General features: G+C 40.3%; 1 protein-coding gene across 1 annotated transcript in view; it reads left to right on the top strand.

Annotated features, from left to right (window-relative positions):
- The first annotated feature begins 931 nt into the window (after positions 1–931).
- fstl4 (follistatin-like 4) overlaps positions 932–20,169 on the top strand; it is a 223,803-nt gene continuing 204,565 nt past the window's right edge. Inside the window, exons 1-2 of the mRNA XM_056396883.1 lie at positions 932–1,235; positions 19,253–19,412. Coding sequence (XP_056252858.1) covers positions 19,263–19,412 — 150 coding nt within the window. The 5' untranslated portion in view covers positions 932–1,235; positions 19,253–19,262. The remainder of the gene's footprint in view (positions 1,236–19,252; positions 19,413–20,169) is intronic.

Raw genomic sequence — 20,169 nt, 5'->3', positions numbered from 1 at the left:
AAATATGCATATGATACTTTTGACAACATCTGACTGTTTGACGTTCTCACTGGGTGAACGCAGAAAACAGCAACAGTCTCATCACCTGTCAGCATGTTCTCCTCTTTGATTCTTACCTCCATTTTCATCTTCAGCCTGACTGTTTGCATACGCAACATGGTGTAAAACGTAAATGCTAACAGGCAGGCTAATAGTATCCAATACAATGCAACTCGCATTAAAATGAACAGCTGTTTTCAGCCGCTGGGTTGTGAGAAGTGATGTTTTTTTTATAGCAAATTCTGAAAGTGTCAGGATCTAACACAGAATCTTATTCACTGCACTTATTCAAAAGCTGTTGATCTAATTCTTGTTACAAACTGCATTGAAAAATGAAAGATTATTTGTTTTTGTGTTTTTGTTGTTGTTAATGTTTCTTTTATATATATATATATATATATATATATATATATATATATATATATATTGAGCGTTTTCTTACAGGCAGCCTAATTTACTTACTATGCCCCCCGACAACATACATCCCCTAAACCCTATAACTTAAAAACGACCTATTACAACTTTATGCAATTTCAGCCAAAACCTAGATCTATTAGCTAATCTAAATTAAAGTCATCCTAAACTCAAATTATTTGCAAACACTTAAATTGAGAAAAGATTGTAGCAAAGCATCTGCAAACAAATCTTACGATTTGTCCTGATTCCTTTGTCTCTTTCGGGGCATTTGGTCCTCACTAATGTCTAAACACACACACACTCTCACACACACACACACACACATACACACACACACACACACACACACACACACACACACATAGCCAACACACACCAAGACATGCACGCATGCACACACAGGTGTCGCTTTCCAGTGCGATGAATCTGCAGATGCAGCCTCACCGCATTTGGCGTGCAGCGGCTGACGTCAGGAGGAGAGCGGAGTGAGAGGAGTTGAAATAGGGCAGAGCAGGAGCGGAGCGCTGAGAGGAAACCAGCCGGAGGAGCCGGAGGATGGCAAGCCGCTGCTGAGAGTTGGGACGCGCCACCCGTCGCTACTGACACAGCTGCCACTGATACACCAGTCCATAATTAATCTGAACCCTTTAAACCCTGCCGAGCGGGAGGAGAGGAGTGGAACTAAAAGAGTGCAGTTTGGACGCGGTGCTGCGAGGAAATCTGTGGCATATTTGCTCGAATTTCCTTTCTTTCTGTCCTCTTGCCTCAGAATACCACAGGTAAGGAGGAAGCTGCATATACTACTGCGGAATAAGAGCTTAAAGGCGTCTTTGTTGTGTTTTTCTGCTTTTTTTCTTTTTTTTTAACAAGTTTGGTTGTTTTGGTTGCATGACGCTGCTTTATCTGTCACATCTTACGTTAGGAGTTTGAGTGAATGGGAACTGTGAAGAGGATGGCAGTGGCGTGCTTTAATTTTGAATTAGTTTGTGAGTAGCTGGGGAGAGGTGCATCAGTGTGAGAGAGGGAGAGAGCTCCAGAATTTACAGCCTGAGAGATATGTGTGAGGTGCAGCCTCATAGCGCAGGGCGATGTCAATGACAGTCTGTGACAGTGTTTAACTACACTGCCTGGTATGTCGCCTATTGTCTGGCTCAACACGGGGTGTGATTAATCATTCAATATGACCAGATGCCAGCTTTGGTCACCTCATATAACCGTGCAGCGGCTCTACCTGCTCGAAAACAACAGGGCAGTGTGTGATAAATGGCTCCAGTAGGACTCCTCTGCCCGGATGCGCCAGGTTTGCTCAAGAAGCAGAGGGACTGAAATGATAACACAGTGAGACACGCACATCCCTCGCTGGGCTCTTTGGCAAGGCTTCCCGGTCCCAACACCACCACCACCTTGCACCCTTCCTCACCCGGTCCTCTTGCCGTCAGCCAATTTCTTTGGCAGGACGCAGGGAAGACTTCATCTATTAACGATCAGTGTCTTATAAAGCACCCTTCATCTCCACTCAGCAGCATGCAAAAAACTTTCAAGAATGAGAGGGGGGGGGGGGTATCTGTATGATGAGATTTTCTTGTCTGATTGTGTTAAATGAGCTGCTTCAGCTCTCTCTCAAGGGAAAATCCTATCAGTGTCACCAGAGAGCTTGCACGGCGGCAGCAAAGCCTCCGTGACGGCCAGCGGAGTGGGAAATGAGGATTGGTCGGCGCGCACGCTGCCGTGATACAGCGTATGTTGCGCCGGAGCTCTCCGTGGTGCTGAAAACGCTCCAGCTCCTTGCTCCCACTCCTCGCCTTCCCCTCATTGCTCCAGCCTTTAACTGGGTTTTTGGATTTCCTCACTACCTGGAACCAGATATGGAGCCAACATCCAGCACCAGAATTGTCGCCATTCATCACTGTGCTATCTTTGAAAAACTGGTTGTAAATCCTAGCCCGTCAGTTTCAAGCGGGCAAACAGCCCTTCCAACTCTCACACACGTAACCTCACACACAAACACATGGCTACACGCACACACATACAACAAGCGCACATGCAAGCGCACATGCAGGGATCAATATCTCACCTGTATCTGCTTGTGATGGGACACAACATGAGACGTGATTTCTTGCTGAAAATGTTTGTTTTCATGGATTCAACACTTTATTATATTTCTCATAGCTTACTCAGTAAAATTGAAAGGAAATAATACAATTTTAAAAGGCAGGAGAACAGGGGTGAAGCCACTTCTTATCACCACTGAGTTTACTTGAATACAATTTAAATGCTCTGAAACAAAGATTAAGAGCATCACATTTGCACAATTACAAAATCTTTTATAAACAAGGGTAGTGGTGGCTCTGAAATCACAGACAAAGTCAGTTTTCAGGCTTTTCTAAATTACTACTGTAGGACTTTTTTTGTACTTTTTCTTGGGCTGGGGGGGGGGGGCAAATCATGTCCTGAACCCTTTTTCAAACAGTTCAGCAGCCCACCCTGGGGTCACAGTCAGCGGGGTGAGAAATAATGATGTAGCCCAGAATAGTGACTCAGTCGGGCTTATTGCAGTTTGCAATCTGGTGTGTAACTTATTAGCTGTCACGCAGAGAGCCATTATAGAGCGGTGTCCAGCAGATCATGGCTGGTTGTTGTGCTTCAGATACAGCCTAATAGTGGGATGACTCACACATTTGATTGATACTAAAGAAACAGTACCATATAGCCACACTGGTGTATGTACACATGCACACAGATATGTGCACACACACAAAAAAAAATCCTTACTGTAACGTTTGAGTCTTGAGAGTTGAATTAGCCTTCTGGAGTGTCCTCTTCCTGCTAAGCTCTTAAACCCTGCAAAAGCCAGAACCAGCTTGAAGCTGCGTATGCGTGTAAATGCATGTGTGCAGTATGTCATGCATATTAGTTTGGATAAAAGAAAAAATTTCAAGGATGGCAATAAAAGACTAATCTGCTACTGCATGTGGAACCAGGCTAAGGAAGAGTTTTCACATGCTTCCACCGGACTTGCATGATGGGCTATTCTTAGCCGGGCAGTCTATTTAACCGTGTCTCCAGACTAGATTTAAATATGTCAACATGAGCGCCAGTTCTCCCTCTCTAATAAACTGCTAAACAATGTCAATCAAGCTGTTTTGTGGTTGTTAGGTTCTAAGGAGATAATTGGATTTTGAGTTGCTGGTAGTTTTTGTTTGAGTTGCTTTCAACTGTTGATGTTTAATCATGGTCAGATACAGGATTGTACGTGAAGGAACCAAAACAGTGCTGAAAATAATGTATGCTCATACTAAGTAACCTTACCTATCACTTTGGTTTGAAATCAATTTGGAAATATGATGAATATGAAACTTTATTGATCAAAGAAGAGGAATTCTCTTTACGTCGTTGGCCAGAGGTCAGATTCAGCGACAGAATAGCAGGTTGGAGTTCAGTGTCTTGCTCCAGGACATTTCAGCTGAATAAATGTCTGCTGACATATGGTGGTGAACACAGGTCATTTTGGGAAAAGCACAGTCTCTCTAACCACTTGACTTTCCTGCTGCTAACCTTCCTAAATACTGGAAAAGAGGGATGCCGGAGCGTGCCAGACAGTGCTTCTTGAATACGAAACAAGGCAGAGCAACACGCATATTTGTAGCTTATCAGAAATATTCTATGTTCTTGTTGTTACTGGTCCAAATGAAATGGAATGATTTAAAGTATGTTTGTACTCTGAAAGAATATAAGTTTGCAAGGAAAGGTCCAGCAGGTGTGTAGATGAAAGATATAAATTCTGTTTTATAGTATGTTGATTTTTTTGGGGGGGGTTTTTCGAGATGAAGTAGACTCGGGACAGAGCAGGATTTTTATACTTCCAACTGCTGTTTATACAAGTAGTGGCTCGCAACTCAGTTTCAAGTGAATCTTCTTGTGTTTTGAACTCATGGGCCAGATGTCAAACCAAAAAGTGCTTGTTACAGAAAATCTTTAACACAAGAAAGGATAGAAGTAGGTTTGTTTAAAATACCCAGAACACATAAATTATTATTACGGTAATAGATATTCAGAGTTTCAGCTGTACACTGTGTGGATACACAGCGCAGACATGACCCACTCCTTTTTTTTTTTTTTTTATAAATTCGAGGTGGGTACTGCAGCTCCAAACAGTCACACATAAACAGCCCTGGATGACAAATCCATGTAACATTTAATTATAAATCCAATCAATTATAATGTCCCACTCATGAACAGTTTGAATGCTTGGCATCGCATCGCCTGATCATGAGCGGGATTTATTTCCACACAATAAAGTTATCCCCTCGAGTAAACCATACCTACTTCCTTCCCTTCTTTTTTTTTTTTTTTTTTTACGCCTGGTGGCTTTGATTTGTTTGGCTTTGCAAATTTCCCAAAGAAATATAATGAGCCGTACTCCAAACAAAGGCAGAAATGCATTGCAGATGGTGAGTCATGCTCTTATGGGCTTGCTCGTCCGCCATACACTCACGCTTCTGATGGGGCTGACAAGATTAGTTTTAAATTGAACTGATGAAACTGTTCCTCATGGATTTAGCAGGGGCACTGTGACACTCACACACCCTCATACCCAGAGAAATATAACTCTGATTAACATGAGGCCTACGACAATGGGAAGCACTTAATAGGAGTGACACTGAAACTGAGGAGGACCGGTAACTTGCTCCATTGGATTCCGTACTTCCTTATTCCTTACACACATTGCCGCGCCTGTCGTCTCACCTGATAAGGCCCCTGTACTCCCCGTAGAGTGCAGAGCCGCAAAATGTGGGCAACGTCGTTCACTTGAAATTCTGATCACCAATGTTGAACTTCTAGAAATGACCTTTACTGTTGCATCCCATATGAACACAGCAGCTGAGCTCAGAGCATCCGCTGCGCAGCTCTGAGCAAACAGTGCTCGCCGCTTCCTTTGCCTGAATGCAGGAAAACTGATGAAAGAGTCAGGAGAGAAGGAGAAATGTGTAGCGGGGTTAGGGAAAGGTCATTGGGCATATCTGTTTTCTGCTGTGAATTTAGTCAGCCATCTGCCTGTCCTTTTTTATCATTCCTCACTCCTCTGATTGAAACACCCAAATAGCAGTTCTCTTGTTATCTCACATTTGTTATCTTGAAATTTTACGTCACCCACTGTACCAGGCAACCCATTGTCTAATTCTCCTGTTCACTGAAAACATTCAACAAGTCAAGTGGAGAAAGTCTGAGGTTAAGTACCAGTCATTAGCAATCAGCTTTGTAATGAAAATGGCTTGTTGCTAAGGCAAAAAGGAGAGCAGCAGATGCCTACGGGAGGCAGTATGTGAACACCAATATGATCTGCTTTCATTATCTGATCTAATTGATATCATATACACAGTAAACAGTGGTTGAAAACCCTGAAAATGCTCATCTTGAGTTGAGATACGTGCTGCTCCCAAGGTTAAGAATGAACGATAAGGTCTACGTTGCATGTTTTCAATCCTTCAAAACATCTGCTCATAATCACATGTATTTTCTGTCTTGTTCATCCTGACTGAAATGACCAGATGCTGAGGAAATGAAATCGATGTCACAGGTTTTTTTTAATTTTTTTTATTGAATTAATGGTGTCAGTAATTGCTGTGAACAAATTATGCTGCTGCTTCTACATGATGTTATACCGTCCTATGGTCCGTGCCACAGTGTTGGTTTCAGTGGGAAACCTGAAAGCAAAGCAAACTGAGCAAAACATTTCAGAAATTCTAACCAGTGATGAAAGGTTAAAGGTTTTCAAGCAAGCTTTATAAGTTCCCTTTGGATTTACTACTTTGGTAGTAAACCTCTTGCAAACAACTCTGCTGTTTATTTGGAGCTAGAAAATCTTGATTCTGAATCGATGTAAAGGTGAAGCTTTGGTGAAGCTACAGAAGAAAAAAAAACATTGCAATCTGACAGCCTGACAGCAAAGAAAACAAAACCCTTTGTGAACATTAATAGCTCAATAACTGCATGTATTAACTTTGAATCTGTCGAGATAGTTTGTGAGTTTTCTTGAGACCAGCGACCAGTGAACATTTTGGGTAACATCGACAAAGGAAACAAGGAATCTGACAATGTTGTAGTGACGTACACTGAGGCCCTGCCCACACCTACACAAGTATTTTTTTTTAGATGTAGCATTTTCTATGCGTTTTGGCCTTTCATCCACACACAAACACAATTTTAGGTCACTGAAAACAGACCTTTCTCAAAACTCCAGAAACTTTGTTTTCAGTGTTGTAATGTGAACAGGGGCTTTTTGGCTCGTAACATCATTGTTGTTTGCCTACCAGAACCAGTAATACCTTTTTTTCTTTGGTTTCTGATTGGCCAGCATTGCTTTGCAGATAGGGTTATTATTGCTTCCTGTTGATCTGGCATGCTCTCAACAGCGCTTGACAGGGTGTTTTGTGTTGTCATGTGGACAGAGGTTTTTGTCCACTGGAGGAGGAAAACACCTGTTTTAATAAATAGCCTGTGTGTGTATTAGGTGTGTACCTGTGGACTAGGACTGAGATTTCAGAATTTTATAGTAGCAAACCTTCCTCCTAGAAATCATGTTTCTGTATAAATAAACTGCAACAGCAGATAGGCTACATTTTGTAGGAAATGTAAACACTAACTTCATTATGTTCAGAGGCAATGTTTTTGTTGAATGAAGAACCTGCAGATTTTTTTAATGGAAGTGGAGTCAGTACAAGGTGGTCGGGGTAGGTGGCAGATGTAAAGTGAAAGTACATGACTGAAACACCAGAGACCAGGGTTCGCATTCAGAGTCCCGTTTGTAGTTTATGTAAAGCACTTTGGTTCGGTTTAGAGACAGATCCTGATTTTGCTTAAATGTAAATAAACTGAATGTGATTACACTGCATGATCAGATATTTGGGTGGAAATATTTTACTGCGATGTTCAGTATCAATGAATTTGCCTCTTACCAAACACATGAATTGACAGCATATTCCCATTGTGTTAATAGAAAACATAATCTGGCTGTAATTATGTTTTGTACAAAACGTATTTGCTGTTGCTGTTTAGTCGTATAAACACATCATTTTTAGGAGACAGGGTTGTATATTAGAGTTGAATCCTTTGCCTCTTCACATGCATTGATTTCTGGCTGCCACAGCCATGAGCGAGGCTTCAAGTGGTTCTTCAGTCAGTGATGATGATATATATGAACCATATTTTTTTCCATAAAGTGCCTCCGGAGAGCTATTTATGCTTTAGAAGGTGTTTTTCTCTTCATTGCAGACCTCTTTCATGTTGTTTGCTAGCACTTTGCCATTGCTCTATAATTAGCAGATGTGGTTCTGTTAGCCAGGATACCACCCAGTCATTGCACCCCAGATCCCCCCAATATTGTTTTTTGTCTTCTTCTTCTTCTGCTTCTTTTTCTTCTTCTTGCTCTTTCAACCATGTCATATAGCCTGTGGGGGATTTCTGGATTTAACAAGTCACTCGCAGTTTGTGTGTCTTTGAGCCACACCTGACAAGTAGGATGTTGGCTTGTCAGAGAAAGAGCCAAAAGTCAATATCACCGTTGAGTAAGAAATGTAAAGAGAGAGAGGGGGAAGAGAATAGAGAGAGAGTATGATACAGAGAGAAGGAACCTCCTATTCATTCTCCCTCTTTCTCTAGTCTCAAGATGGGGTCTTATTACTACCTAACAGCCTGAAGCTCTGTCTCTTCTATAGAGACAGAAAGTGGCAAAGAGAGAGTGTCAGGTAATGATTAATTCGGAGGTAGCACAGAGGAAGCCATGCTGATAAGGATATGTGCACCACTAAAGCACCACAACCTGTATTGTGTCTCTTTGCTTTTTCGGGGAGGCCGACTCATTCTTTTTCTCTGTAATGGTACATTTTAGCACAATCTTAAAAAAGGCAGTCGTTTCTCTGCAAAATGAATACATTAACTTTTCTTTCCCTGCTACTGTTCATTTTCTGTCACATGTTGTAATTGTTTTAATTGCGTCCTTATTGTTGCTCACATTATCTGCTGTTTGCTCTATCCTGTCTTTTGTGTGTCTGTCTGGCTTTTATTGTGTCCTTTTTCTTCTACAAATTGTCAGACTTTTAACCCCTTTTCTCAATTTCCCATCAAGCAGATTTATACTCTTGAAGGCTATAGAGGATAAAATCTCCTTAGCTTGTATATCTGTATAAATTAAAGGAACATATCAGTGTTTTGTGTTGTCAAATTACTGTAGCTCAAAGATACTTTACATCACAGCGAACCATTCTGCAAATCATGTTGCTTTTTAGATGTATTTTTATTGTATAAAAATAATCAATTAGCAGATTCTTGAGACTTTTTTAAATGTTCTTATGTCTTCTTCTAAGCACAAACAATCTCTTTATAATATCTTCAGCTCATTTTTATGGCTGTCAGTGACAACAGTACTGTCCAACTGCCCCACTGACTCCAATGTTAACTGAGACCAGAAAAAAGGGGGGCATTTTAGATCAATGTCCCACATTTTCCAGAGGCACCTCTCACCCTAATACGTGTTTGAACCAGCTATAACTAAGGACTTACCATCGCAATGTTAACCATTAACTGCAGCTTGGCGCACACAGCCGATTCAGATTAATCAATACCAGTAATCAATATTTCAGATCCTCTGCTGCTCAGCTCATTTTCAAGTTGGTGCAACAGGTTGTCAACATTAATTAGGCGTGTGTGCATACACACAGTATTCAGTCAGGTCATTTATGCCGGTGCCATTTTTAATGCAAGGTCATAAACTTAGATAAGCTACTGTGATACTGTGAACACGTCAGGGTGAAGCTGTATGGCCTGAGCTGTTTTTTTAATGTTAGAGCTGAAAGCTGTCTGTGTGTCTGTCTGTGTCTAGGTGAGACTATACAGCTGTGATCAAACCAAACCATCACGGCGGTTTAGTGTAGGAAATTCTCCTGATCAAGGTTTTTCATTTTAACGTCTGTTCTGAAGGTATTTTCACAATCCTTAAAGTTGTTTCTCAAGTTGCGACTCTGTGTCCTATACAGGCAGCCATCAAGCTGCTATCTTTGTTTTGTGTCTGTGGCATAATATTTTTTATTCAGATGGTTAAAGAATGTTTTGGGTTTCTGGAAATACCTTCAGAACAACACTAAGTGTTTTTAACCAACTGTCTGGGTTTTTCAAACATCACCAGTTAATAATTATTATATGTATTACTTTTAAAGTATTTAGAGAAATTGATGATTTCCTCTGATTTGATATATGCTTATCCGTGAGAGGCACAAAGTGGGGCTAGTTTATAAGAAGAAATAAAAACCCCTTTTGCTCAACTACTTTTTAAGTAGTATGGACTAATTCATGAACATAATTTTAAGAGACAGGGTTCTGTACCCGCAATGCCGCAACAAGCCCCTGGACAGTGAGGATAGATGGTCTATGTGCAGTGAACCAGACACAGTGACTTGAGCTTTCGATTCCACTGACTGTGTTCATGTGCTCATTACAGTGAGGTGGGTGAAGAGAATCTAAAACATTTGGTAAATTATAGCAAATACAGGAGAAACAAATCATATATCATCATGAGTTAGAAATTATCACTGTGTTGGAATGTATTTGAATGTACAGTGCATTGTGAAAGTATTCAGACCTTCAGGCCTTCAGGCAAAGTATTCAGGCCTCTTATGCTGGACAAGCGCCTCATGGAAAACGCTTCCTTTTCACTCGGCCTCATATGCCTGAGACCAGGCCTCTTATCTCCTCTGTCAGTGCCTCCTGGAATCCCCCTCCCCACCCTGTCCTCCATGCCTGAACAAAGGGCTTCTATCCTGAGTAGGGGCATCCACCCCCTGCACCAAGTTTTTTGAGTTATTTTCCTCCAGACGTCATGAGGCCAGCATTTCTAGAAGAGCCGGTTGCCCCTCCCCTACCCACTTCTAATTTTACTGTTCATGCTTACTAAAGGAACCTGATCATTTTACTTCAGTAGAATTTTGAATGCATCACAAGACCAAAACTGTTTTATTATTCTTAATATTGTGCTTCTTCTCACTTCCACTTGGCAGGTGATGGGAATTATTTTTCTCTGCGGATATAGATAATTTCCGAAATGTTCAACATTTTGCCTGCAAATTTTCCCATAGTAAAGAATGGACAGAACGCTCAGAGGCTAGAGTGTTTGACATCACAGACACAGTGGGAGAAGGTGTTAACTGTTCTGAAAAATTGGTTTAAATCATCCTCACGGCCACAAATTTCACTCTTCACATACAATTTCTTGCCAGAACGTAGGCAAGTTTGCCGTCTTTCACACAATGTAACTACCTAAGCAAACAGACTGTTGTTCATGGTGTAAAAACTGTGGCAATAGGAGTTTTGGTTTTTGACTGAATAGCAGGAGTGCCTTGTCAAATCCCACTAAAGTCTGACTCTCACTTCAGGAGAAATAAGATGGTTACATCACCATAGCAACCTTAACTGAGGAGCTGCCTATAGCTCCTGGACATTTAGCCATTACGGCTTCTCCGGTCTCTGTAATGATTACAGACACTGTTTCTCTCCCACTGCTGCCACTTATTGTTTTCACACTTCACATGGATTTACACACATTTGAACAGTTCACAGCACTGGAAATAATAATACAGTTTTAGTCAGATTCCACAGTTAATTTTAGCTAGTGGTTTTGAGCTGACTCCACACACACACACACACACACACACACACACACAACCAAACATACACACACAGACACAGTCATGTTTAGATCACCTCTGAGGACATTACATTGACTCACCATCATAATTTCAAGGAGATTTAACTGAGCTGAACCATAACTACTACTTGCCTTACCCCAACCCTTATCATAACCTTAACCTAATAGATAGCTAGTTAGACAGACAGACAAACTAACAGACACCTTTTTGAAAAAGCAACAATGCAGTTTAGCTATTCAGCTTTAGCTTTTGTAGCAGCAAGCGACAGACAAAGGATGGCAGTAGCAGCAATCCTAACACAATTTCCCCTGGAGTTGCAGAGTCAAGTCAAGATCTTTCTTATTGTCAACAAATCACATGGAGACCAAAACCAACAATGAATTGATCGCTATAAATTATTGTCTGTGGATCCAGGGCTTGATATGTCTTATTCCTCTGTGCTATAGACCTATATTGTTGTCCAAAAACTATTAAAAACACATCAGGAGTCGCACTGCTGGAACAGTTGACACTTACCATGAACACATACACACACACACACACTGTAGTTTATTTGTAGTCAGTCCCACATACACAGTCCTGCTGCTGAAATACTCACTAGCCCACAAAATCAGTGGCTGAGTGACAAACAAATTCACTATTTACCCCTGTTTGAGTAATGTTTGCTAAATTCTACCATTCCCAGCTGTTCCCAGGAACCTCTTAATCAAACTGTCAGTGCTGTGCTCATTCTATAGCTGCATGCCTGTTCACAACACTCACCGGAAAGCTATGCCACTGCTGCTGCCAGCGCAGCATTTCAAAAGCCCCAACTTTTCCCCGCCATCCACCTGTAGGCTCTGAGTGTGGCTTCCCCTGGGGAGCGAGACAGGCAAACAACAAGGTCACAGCCCAGACACCGAAAATGAATGCTGTACATATTCTACATTTACATTATAATCTATTCCACGTGAGTTGGCTGACTAGAATATATTTATGACACATGTCATGTGTCAGAGGTCAGCAATGTGGGCCTGTGACAGAGCCACCGGTTTGAACCTTTCAGGAAGTGAACAGGAGGATTGCTAAAATGAGTTGAACCTTCCCACACTGATGAAGGCTAAAATATCTGTTCCCTATTCTCTTTCTTGTTCCAACTGCTAACAGTCATCATTAATTAGATCTTTTCTTTCTTAATTAGTTTCAACTTGAATATCACAGTAAAATTATTTTAACTATAAGCTGCCTGTATATCAGCTTTTAACTGGTATGCTGCCAACCCCCTTTCCAAGGGGCAGTGCTTATGAGTCTTTTACATTACAGTGAATGACAGTTCATAACCTTATCTTTCCAGACTACTGTGCTCTATAAATCCTCTTTAGGAAACACCACTCCAGAGCATCCTGAGATTTATCACATTTCTTGTCATAAAAAAAAAAAAAACCCTTAAAGGATGTGTATCCTGTTCACCTGGAGTGTCTAGAAGATAACCAGGGTTAGAACGTGCGATCCGGATGCAAGGCTGACTGACAGATTGACACCCTTGGAAATTTCAGTATCTTCTCCAACCACTGAGGAACCATATATAGACGAGTGTGTCGCTGCTGCAAGCATCATGAAAACATTCTGGGCAAAGGCGATCTCCTTGGTGGCTCTTTTTTATGCTTCATAGACATCTGTCTGAGTATGGGGCTGTTTGAAACCTGAGTGCTGGCAGATAGACCGGCATACACAGGATGATAGCAGAGATTTTACTGAAGAGGAGCATCAGTTTGAGGCAGCACTCAAAGTAAGAGCATGTAGAGAGGTTTGTTCCAAAATGGGGCAAGCACCATTTGGGGGGGAAAAAAAGCGATGTACTTTTACAAAATGATTGACAGCATAAATTTTTCACCTTCTACTTTTAGAGGGTAGCAGGTTAACCCAGTTGACAAAATGCATAGCTCTCATAACTCTTAATTGAGGAATATTTTCTAAAGTGTGAATACGCTGAGAGAATTCAAAAATAAAATATGTATGTGCTACGGTAGTAAAATTAGCTCAATACAATGCTTCATATGCAAAAAGATTTTACTTCAGGGTGCTGAACTACAAACCCTACATGTGGTGTTCAGTGTTCACAGATGTTATTTTATCTGTCCCTCCCGCCCTCCTTTTGTAATCTTTTTAAATACTCAGCAACTTGCAGGGAGGAAGCATGCTGAGTGGGGACTGATCGTCATGCTTGAACTGAATGTGTCATTTGTAACTGTGACAGCAAACCTACCTGGAGCGTAGAGCTGTGGACAGAGAGCTGGAAGGAGAACTCAGACTGATCACTTGAATTTGTCTCAGAGCTCAGCTAGAGGCCTTCCCCTGCTGCCATTACAGAGAGACAGATAGGCTGTGGGACTGCATGCAGTGTTCATTTACATGCCAGTTTTACACTTGGCTGTAGTCTTGGTCTCCTGACAAACATGTCCTTTTTGTCAGGCTAATTTAGCCAGATTTTAGCTGGGTCACATCGAATCATATCAGGCTTTGTTTTACAACTTTGTCCCAAACCTTCTGATGCTGTGAGCTGCCAAAAACACTGAAGATATTAAACAATATCTGGCATATGTAGTTTGTTTGCACATGAAAAATGACTAAATTATAGTCAACTGACTAAATTTCTGACCAACTGATGTTCTTCGGTGTACATCTTGTGTCATTTCCTTTCTGTACAAAATGGTAAAGTGCACAAATTATTTGAAGACCTGTTGCCAAAACAGCGTTTTTTTTGAAGATTTGAATATAGTACATACTTTATAGTAACAGTTAGTTTGGATTTGGATATGACAAATGCCATGTAAAGCTAATAACTCATAGCAAAATCTAACCCACATTCTTGTAACGGCCAATATTCCCCATAAATTAGGGTCACTTCAATCAATAGATGATTTGATCTACAACCTACAAAAACACCAAAAATTGCAAATGAGAAAATGTTTGTGCCACAAAAGAAACAAGCAACATTAGTTTGCATCGATTCTGTAGAACATTATTCTCTCTAGGATCCATAGGTGATATTGCCGACACACATCACCATTAGCCACATCCTGACAGTTTGTGTGTGCTCCTCTGAGCTGAGCCAGATGTTTTTGTAGTTTCTTGCACTGGGAGGGAAAAATATTTTGTGTTGAATGTTTTTGAAGGTTCCAGAAATAATCACATAATCATGCAATTTTCATTTTGGACCAGAAGAGAGACTAACTCCGCCTGACCCTAGGTCATAATCAGATCTAATTTCATTCAAATTGGTCTCTTGGTGTCTGTTTTGCAGGTTTGTAATTATATTTTCTTGAAAAGTATTACAGACTCAAGTTCACCAAATTGTGTATTATATTCAAATTAATATAAGTAATCACCCAAGTTTGCTAAAAGCAATTTTTCATGTTAGAAAAGTTCTTTGACAAGTGTGGAGTGGAGCTGTCCAGGGGATTGTGAGTTTGGTGAGAGATAAAAAATATTTTGAAAGAATGTTGGGATAAACTTCTACTGTGCTATCCATCCATGCGTTCATTAAGATTTTTTTGTAGCCATTCAAAAGTAAACAGTGGGGTGAAAATTTATATTTTGACCTAGATCTAGAAACTAGACCTAGAAAATAGCAGCTCATGGTTGAATGAAGCTGGTGCATCTCAAAGGCCTTTCTCCAAATGCTTTACTTTACAAATGTGATGGCTAGCAGATGGCACTTTACTGTACCCGAGCACTGCACATTATAGGCATTTAGCTGTCTATTTACTGTAGTGTTATCGTAGCAATAGAAAGAAACCTTCGATTCTTGGACTGCCATTATCACAAACACCAATGGAATTCAAAATTTGGTTTTTAATTTATTTTTCTAAATAGCTGTAATAGCTTAAAGAATAAGTTCATATTTTTTCCCGTCTATCTATCCCGTTTTAATACAACTCTCACATGCCCATGTGTACATTGAAACAGTTATTGATTGATGTTATCGTTGTTCAAGCCCATAGTGACTATAAAATGATCCCTTCCAAACACCACTCTGCTGAAGAAGAGGACAGAGTCCTTAATAGACCCTTGGCCCATGCAAAAGTGAATAGCATTGCAAATATCGTCCATCCCTCTGGCCTTGTATTCTCACCTTTTTAATTATATTAAATAATTTTAATTTAATTATTGTGATTCAACTAAATAACTGGCTGGTTCAGTTTCTAATTTAAAAACCATTCAAATCAATTTCTCTGAAACATACCTAACGAAAATGAGTATAACATTTTCCCACAAAAAGGTAAGCGACTAAAAAAGTAGACAGGCTGCTGGAAGCTCTTCAGAATGCTTTAGGCACTGAACAAAACGTAAAATTGTGATCAGAAAATTGGTAGTTGTTAAGAAAGAAACGTGAAAGCTGAGAGATAGGGAGAAAGAGCAGCTGGGCTGTGAGTAGATGGCATTCAACTTTCAGCACATTTAGTCTGTTTATATAATACAAGTCCCTCATTGAACAAGTCTGATCTGAGCAAAGCTGCCTAAAGGCACACTGGATTTTAGAGTATGTCTCTTTAAGCTTTTTAATATGCTGGTCAAATAATGGCTTCCTCTTAGACTTTCTCCCTCTTGATGAATTTCAAAATGGACCATTCATTCCACACCACCAGTGCTCTGTTTTTTGGGAGCATGTGTGTGCATACGTGTGTGTGTGTGTGTGTGTGTGCGTGTGTGTACGTGCACTCGTGTGTACTCATGTATGAAAGTGTGTGTGTGTGTGTGTGTGTGTGTGTGTGTGTGTGTGTGTGTGTGTGTGTGGGCCAATGCCAGGGGGCCAGGCAGCACATTAAGACAGTGACTGGCAGATCTCATTTGGTGTTTAATTTCACAAGGGTGAGCTCTCATCTATGAGGGCCCATTAGCCCCGGGCTACCTAGTTGAATGATGTTGGTGTTTCCTTGTCAAATGATGTTTACACTGACGGGGCTTTTGCAGTTGGTTAGCAGTTGTCACTAAGTAAGTAACTAAGGTTATTTACTCAAGTGGAAACTGTATTTAACGCCTCTCGTTACCACCTCTCATTACTTGTTACTTCAATTTCAAAACCCTGTTATAAGCATTTGAGCATGAAAGTTTTTTGTTGACCAGTCAGAAGCAGTATGTAAGGTCCACTTAAAACAGAGTATAACACACAGAATACAGAGTATAGTGAACATACAACATATGATGCAGTTATACAGTCAATATAGTAGCTACAGTGCAATACTATGACACTTACATTGGCAATTCCTCCTGCATGCCTTGATGTTGATTAATTTAAGCATTTTTACCTTTACTTAAAGCTGCACTATCGATCCATTGTCAATATTTTCATATGCACAATGGATCAGTATGAATATGTGTCATGCTAAAAGGTTCATTCATAGTGATAAACCCTCCAAGAATTATCACCTGACTCTGCAGTTCTCCCCAGTGCTATGGAGCATTTAGTGTATTTTGGGGCACAGTTTTGGTTTTCTGGCTCACAGGTATGCTTTCATCAAGCTCATTTCTAGACGCAGCAGGCAGCTGTTTTCAGTGAAAAGGTTCTTATAAACTCACTGTATGCTACCTCCTCAGCACCAAATGGAAGACAGACAAAGGCCGCAACGAGCTGGTGAACATAGGATTTGTTAGCTAAAAAGCTAGATATTTTTCTCAGGAGTTGATGGAGGACAAAGAAAACAGCCAGAAGGAGGGTAAATATAGAAAGTATATAAATCAGGTGGCCAGAAACACTCGCCAAATGAATGCTCTGAATGTTGCTTCATGTGTCCTGCATGTGTAAATAGGCAATTGTTTGCATATTTATGTTCACCATGTCAGTATTGTGTTTACAGGTTGTTCCACGACCCCCAGGTGTCCCAAATAATTGAATGTATAAATAAAATCAGTCAAAGTAGCCTTAAATAAAAGATTGTAACATTTACTTAGCTCTAAATACTAGTGTTTTTTATGACACTATGTAAAGATTATTGAAAACATGAAAAAGTCAACTGACAGGTCAAAACAATAGCAAGATCATTTTTATAATTTTTCTCGTTGATGGTTACCTTTTATTACAATTGAAAAATTGTGAAAATGTATGTAAAATTAATTTTGATAAAATGTTTCAAACTTAATTTGATTGTTGAAAACTTTAATTGCACAAAGCAAAAATAGATATGTAAAGTAGAGAATAAAGTTTCAGCCAGAGCAGCAAGCAGGACCAGGGCATACCAGGTCAAGGTGAATCACAGCATGGTTGCAACATTCAATATTCTAGTGAAGAACTGTTGCAGACATTTAACACTATAAACACCTGCACTGCTTGAGATGCATTGCATGTTTTTGTGTCCTTGTTTCAGTTCAATTGGAAACTTTATGGCCCCCTTAGGGAAATTTGTTTTCAGACTGGTTCTGCAGTAAAGCACCCAATAAAGTGACATAATAAAGTATAAGACCACGGTAAAAAACAATAAACACATTACCTGAATGTACAATGACACACATGACAAACTGCCGTGTCACATAGTCCAACCATAAAGACCTACATCAGCAGATAAGACCAGACGAGAGGTCAATGCTTTGGTGGAATCCAATAAATATTTCTCATCAGTGCAAAATGCCAAGTTCTCCTAGAGGTCATCAGACACTACACACAAGGGACGGACACAATAGACACAATAACACAAACACCGGTGCAATGCAATACAAACCCGTAATGACAACTTGCAATAAATACTCCTTGTTTAAAGCTGATGATATTCATGTTTTGATGCCATTATTTCATAGAGTGCTGATAATTCAACTGTAGGTAGTTTGTGTTCTTAGTGTATTGGATTGCATTTTTATGTGGGGATGGATTTTATTCTGGTTGAAATGGATAGTTCTCTGGCTCATTCACTCCAAAGCAGTACCATTTAAAACACATTTTAATGTTTATATTGTGAAATGTTGAGGTGCAGCTGCTTGAGGTGATTTTTCTCTCCAGCTTTGTACACAACAGTACAGTCGTGATGCCTTGCGTATATTTTCCTGAAGATTTGCAAGTGTTTCTGTGTGTGTATGTGTGTGTGTGTGTGTGTGTGTGTGTGTGTGTGTCTGTGTGTGAGTGAATGTGTATATGTAACAGAAGTGAAATTGATCTTCTGAGTTTATATTTTAAGCCTCCATGCCACACTCCACCATTTGTGACGACTTCAGAGGCTTGTCTCTTTGTTGACATCAAAAGATTTTCTGTGTCCTTTGTAATAGATAATTATCCCCATCAGTGTGGGCTTTGATGTTTATGTAGCTGTATTATGCCATGTACATTTGTTTGTGTGTGTGTGTGTGTGTGTGTGTGTGTGCGCGTACACGATGATTGTATGTGAGAGTACAGTATTTGTTCCATTGTGTATACATGTGTGCATGCATTAACATCATTCCACCTATTTGTCGCTGGATGTACTGAAAACACTCTTGAAATATAGATATGTATAAACAGGTTTTACTAATTTTTCCTGGAAATACAGAAAAATGAAACAGTATCTTTGAAAGATGCTTCTAATATCAAGTTATTGGCAACACATTTTAGCCTATCCATATTTTCCCTCATTGGGCCAAGACGTCTTCTTTTTGTCAGGTCATGCCTGGAAAATTCTACTCCCTCTTAGCACTCTGATTTGGGGAAATTTGCTCTCCTCTGTCTTGCCTATCTAGTAGACCTGTTTTTTTATTTGAACAAAATCTGTTCACTGTGATGATTGCAATGACATATAGTCTTGAACAATTAATGTGCTTATTTGATTTCAACTCATTTGTCTTTAACTCCACTGTCGAGACCACTATGAGGTTTATGCTGGTGTATTGTTAGACCCCCAGTTAAATCCAAGTAAATAAAGGCATCAGAAGGCATTTGCATGATAGGTTTATCTAATAATATTACACCATACAAAGAAGATTATGTCTCAGCCTCACTGTGCTCAGGTACAGTATAGAAAATTAAATTGCCCTATTCCCTTCAAACCCACATGAATATGAAGAGGATTACAGACCTGTGTTTGTTTGGAAACTGCATTTGGTACAACGGAGTGAGTCTAAGGACTTTGTGTGCATTGTGTTTTTACTTTCCCATTCAGGTAGACACTCATGGGCAACCTGGGTGTTTGGGCTGTGGCTGTGGCCACTCTGCTGGGAACCACAGGGTGCTGGCTGGCTGAAGGGCACAAGGGGAGCAGGCGAGGCAGCATGGATAAAGCCAGTATGTCACATACCTCCTCCCAGGAACCACACTCCATGGTAAATATCCTGTGCAACTCACACACACACACACACACACGCACAGGCACACAGGCACACTGACTGTACTGCTTCCCAGCTTCACTATCTATCCAAGCAAGAGGAACACTTATGGGGATATAAATCAATCATCATCAAATCAGGATCGTGCAGAAAAAGTGAGTAAAAATGTAGTGTGTCTAGTTTAGTCTCTGTGAAACAGTGCAACCTTGACTTGACATTTCCTGTGGCACAGGAGAAGTCAGATGTGCGTTGCAGTCTATGCATATGCCCATTATAGTTTATAATTTGAATACCATGACGAGCAAACACTCTAAATGCTACTTTGAGGTGTAAACACAAACAAAACTATGTCTTCTCCCATTTGACTCAAATATGGTACATCAATCCAAAATATGGACAGTTAAGCAGTGCTACTCCAAACACATCCAAAAGATGACGACAAATCACTCTGAAACTGATAAATTACCACTTTAATGATCCTTAATGTTTTTGGCATGACTATTTCCCTGTACTGGGAGATTTGCTATTGACCGGAGTGTTTTCATACTGAGGAATTACTTTTTATCTGTCAATAACATGCATGTGGGTGTCAGGTAGAGATGTGCGGTTCTGATTGGCTGAATTAATTGAGAAGACGTCAGGTCTGTCAATTCAGGTTGTAAAATGAATCTGATTGGTCTACTTTTCCAACCTCGGCGGCTACCTAGCTCAGTGATTCCAAACACCGTGGGTGAAGTGGATCTGTTAAACCGTT

This window comes from Seriola aureovittata, chromosome 15, assembly GCF_021018895.1.
Source record: "Seriola aureovittata isolate HTS-2021-v1 ecotype China chromosome 15, ASM2101889v1, whole genome shotgun sequence".
NCBI classification, from domain to species: Eukaryota; Metazoa; Chordata; class Actinopteri; order Carangiformes; family Carangidae; genus Seriola; species Seriola aureovittata.
Note: the sequence above shows the minus strand (reverse complement) of the source record. Positions and strands in the feature narration are given on the sequence as shown.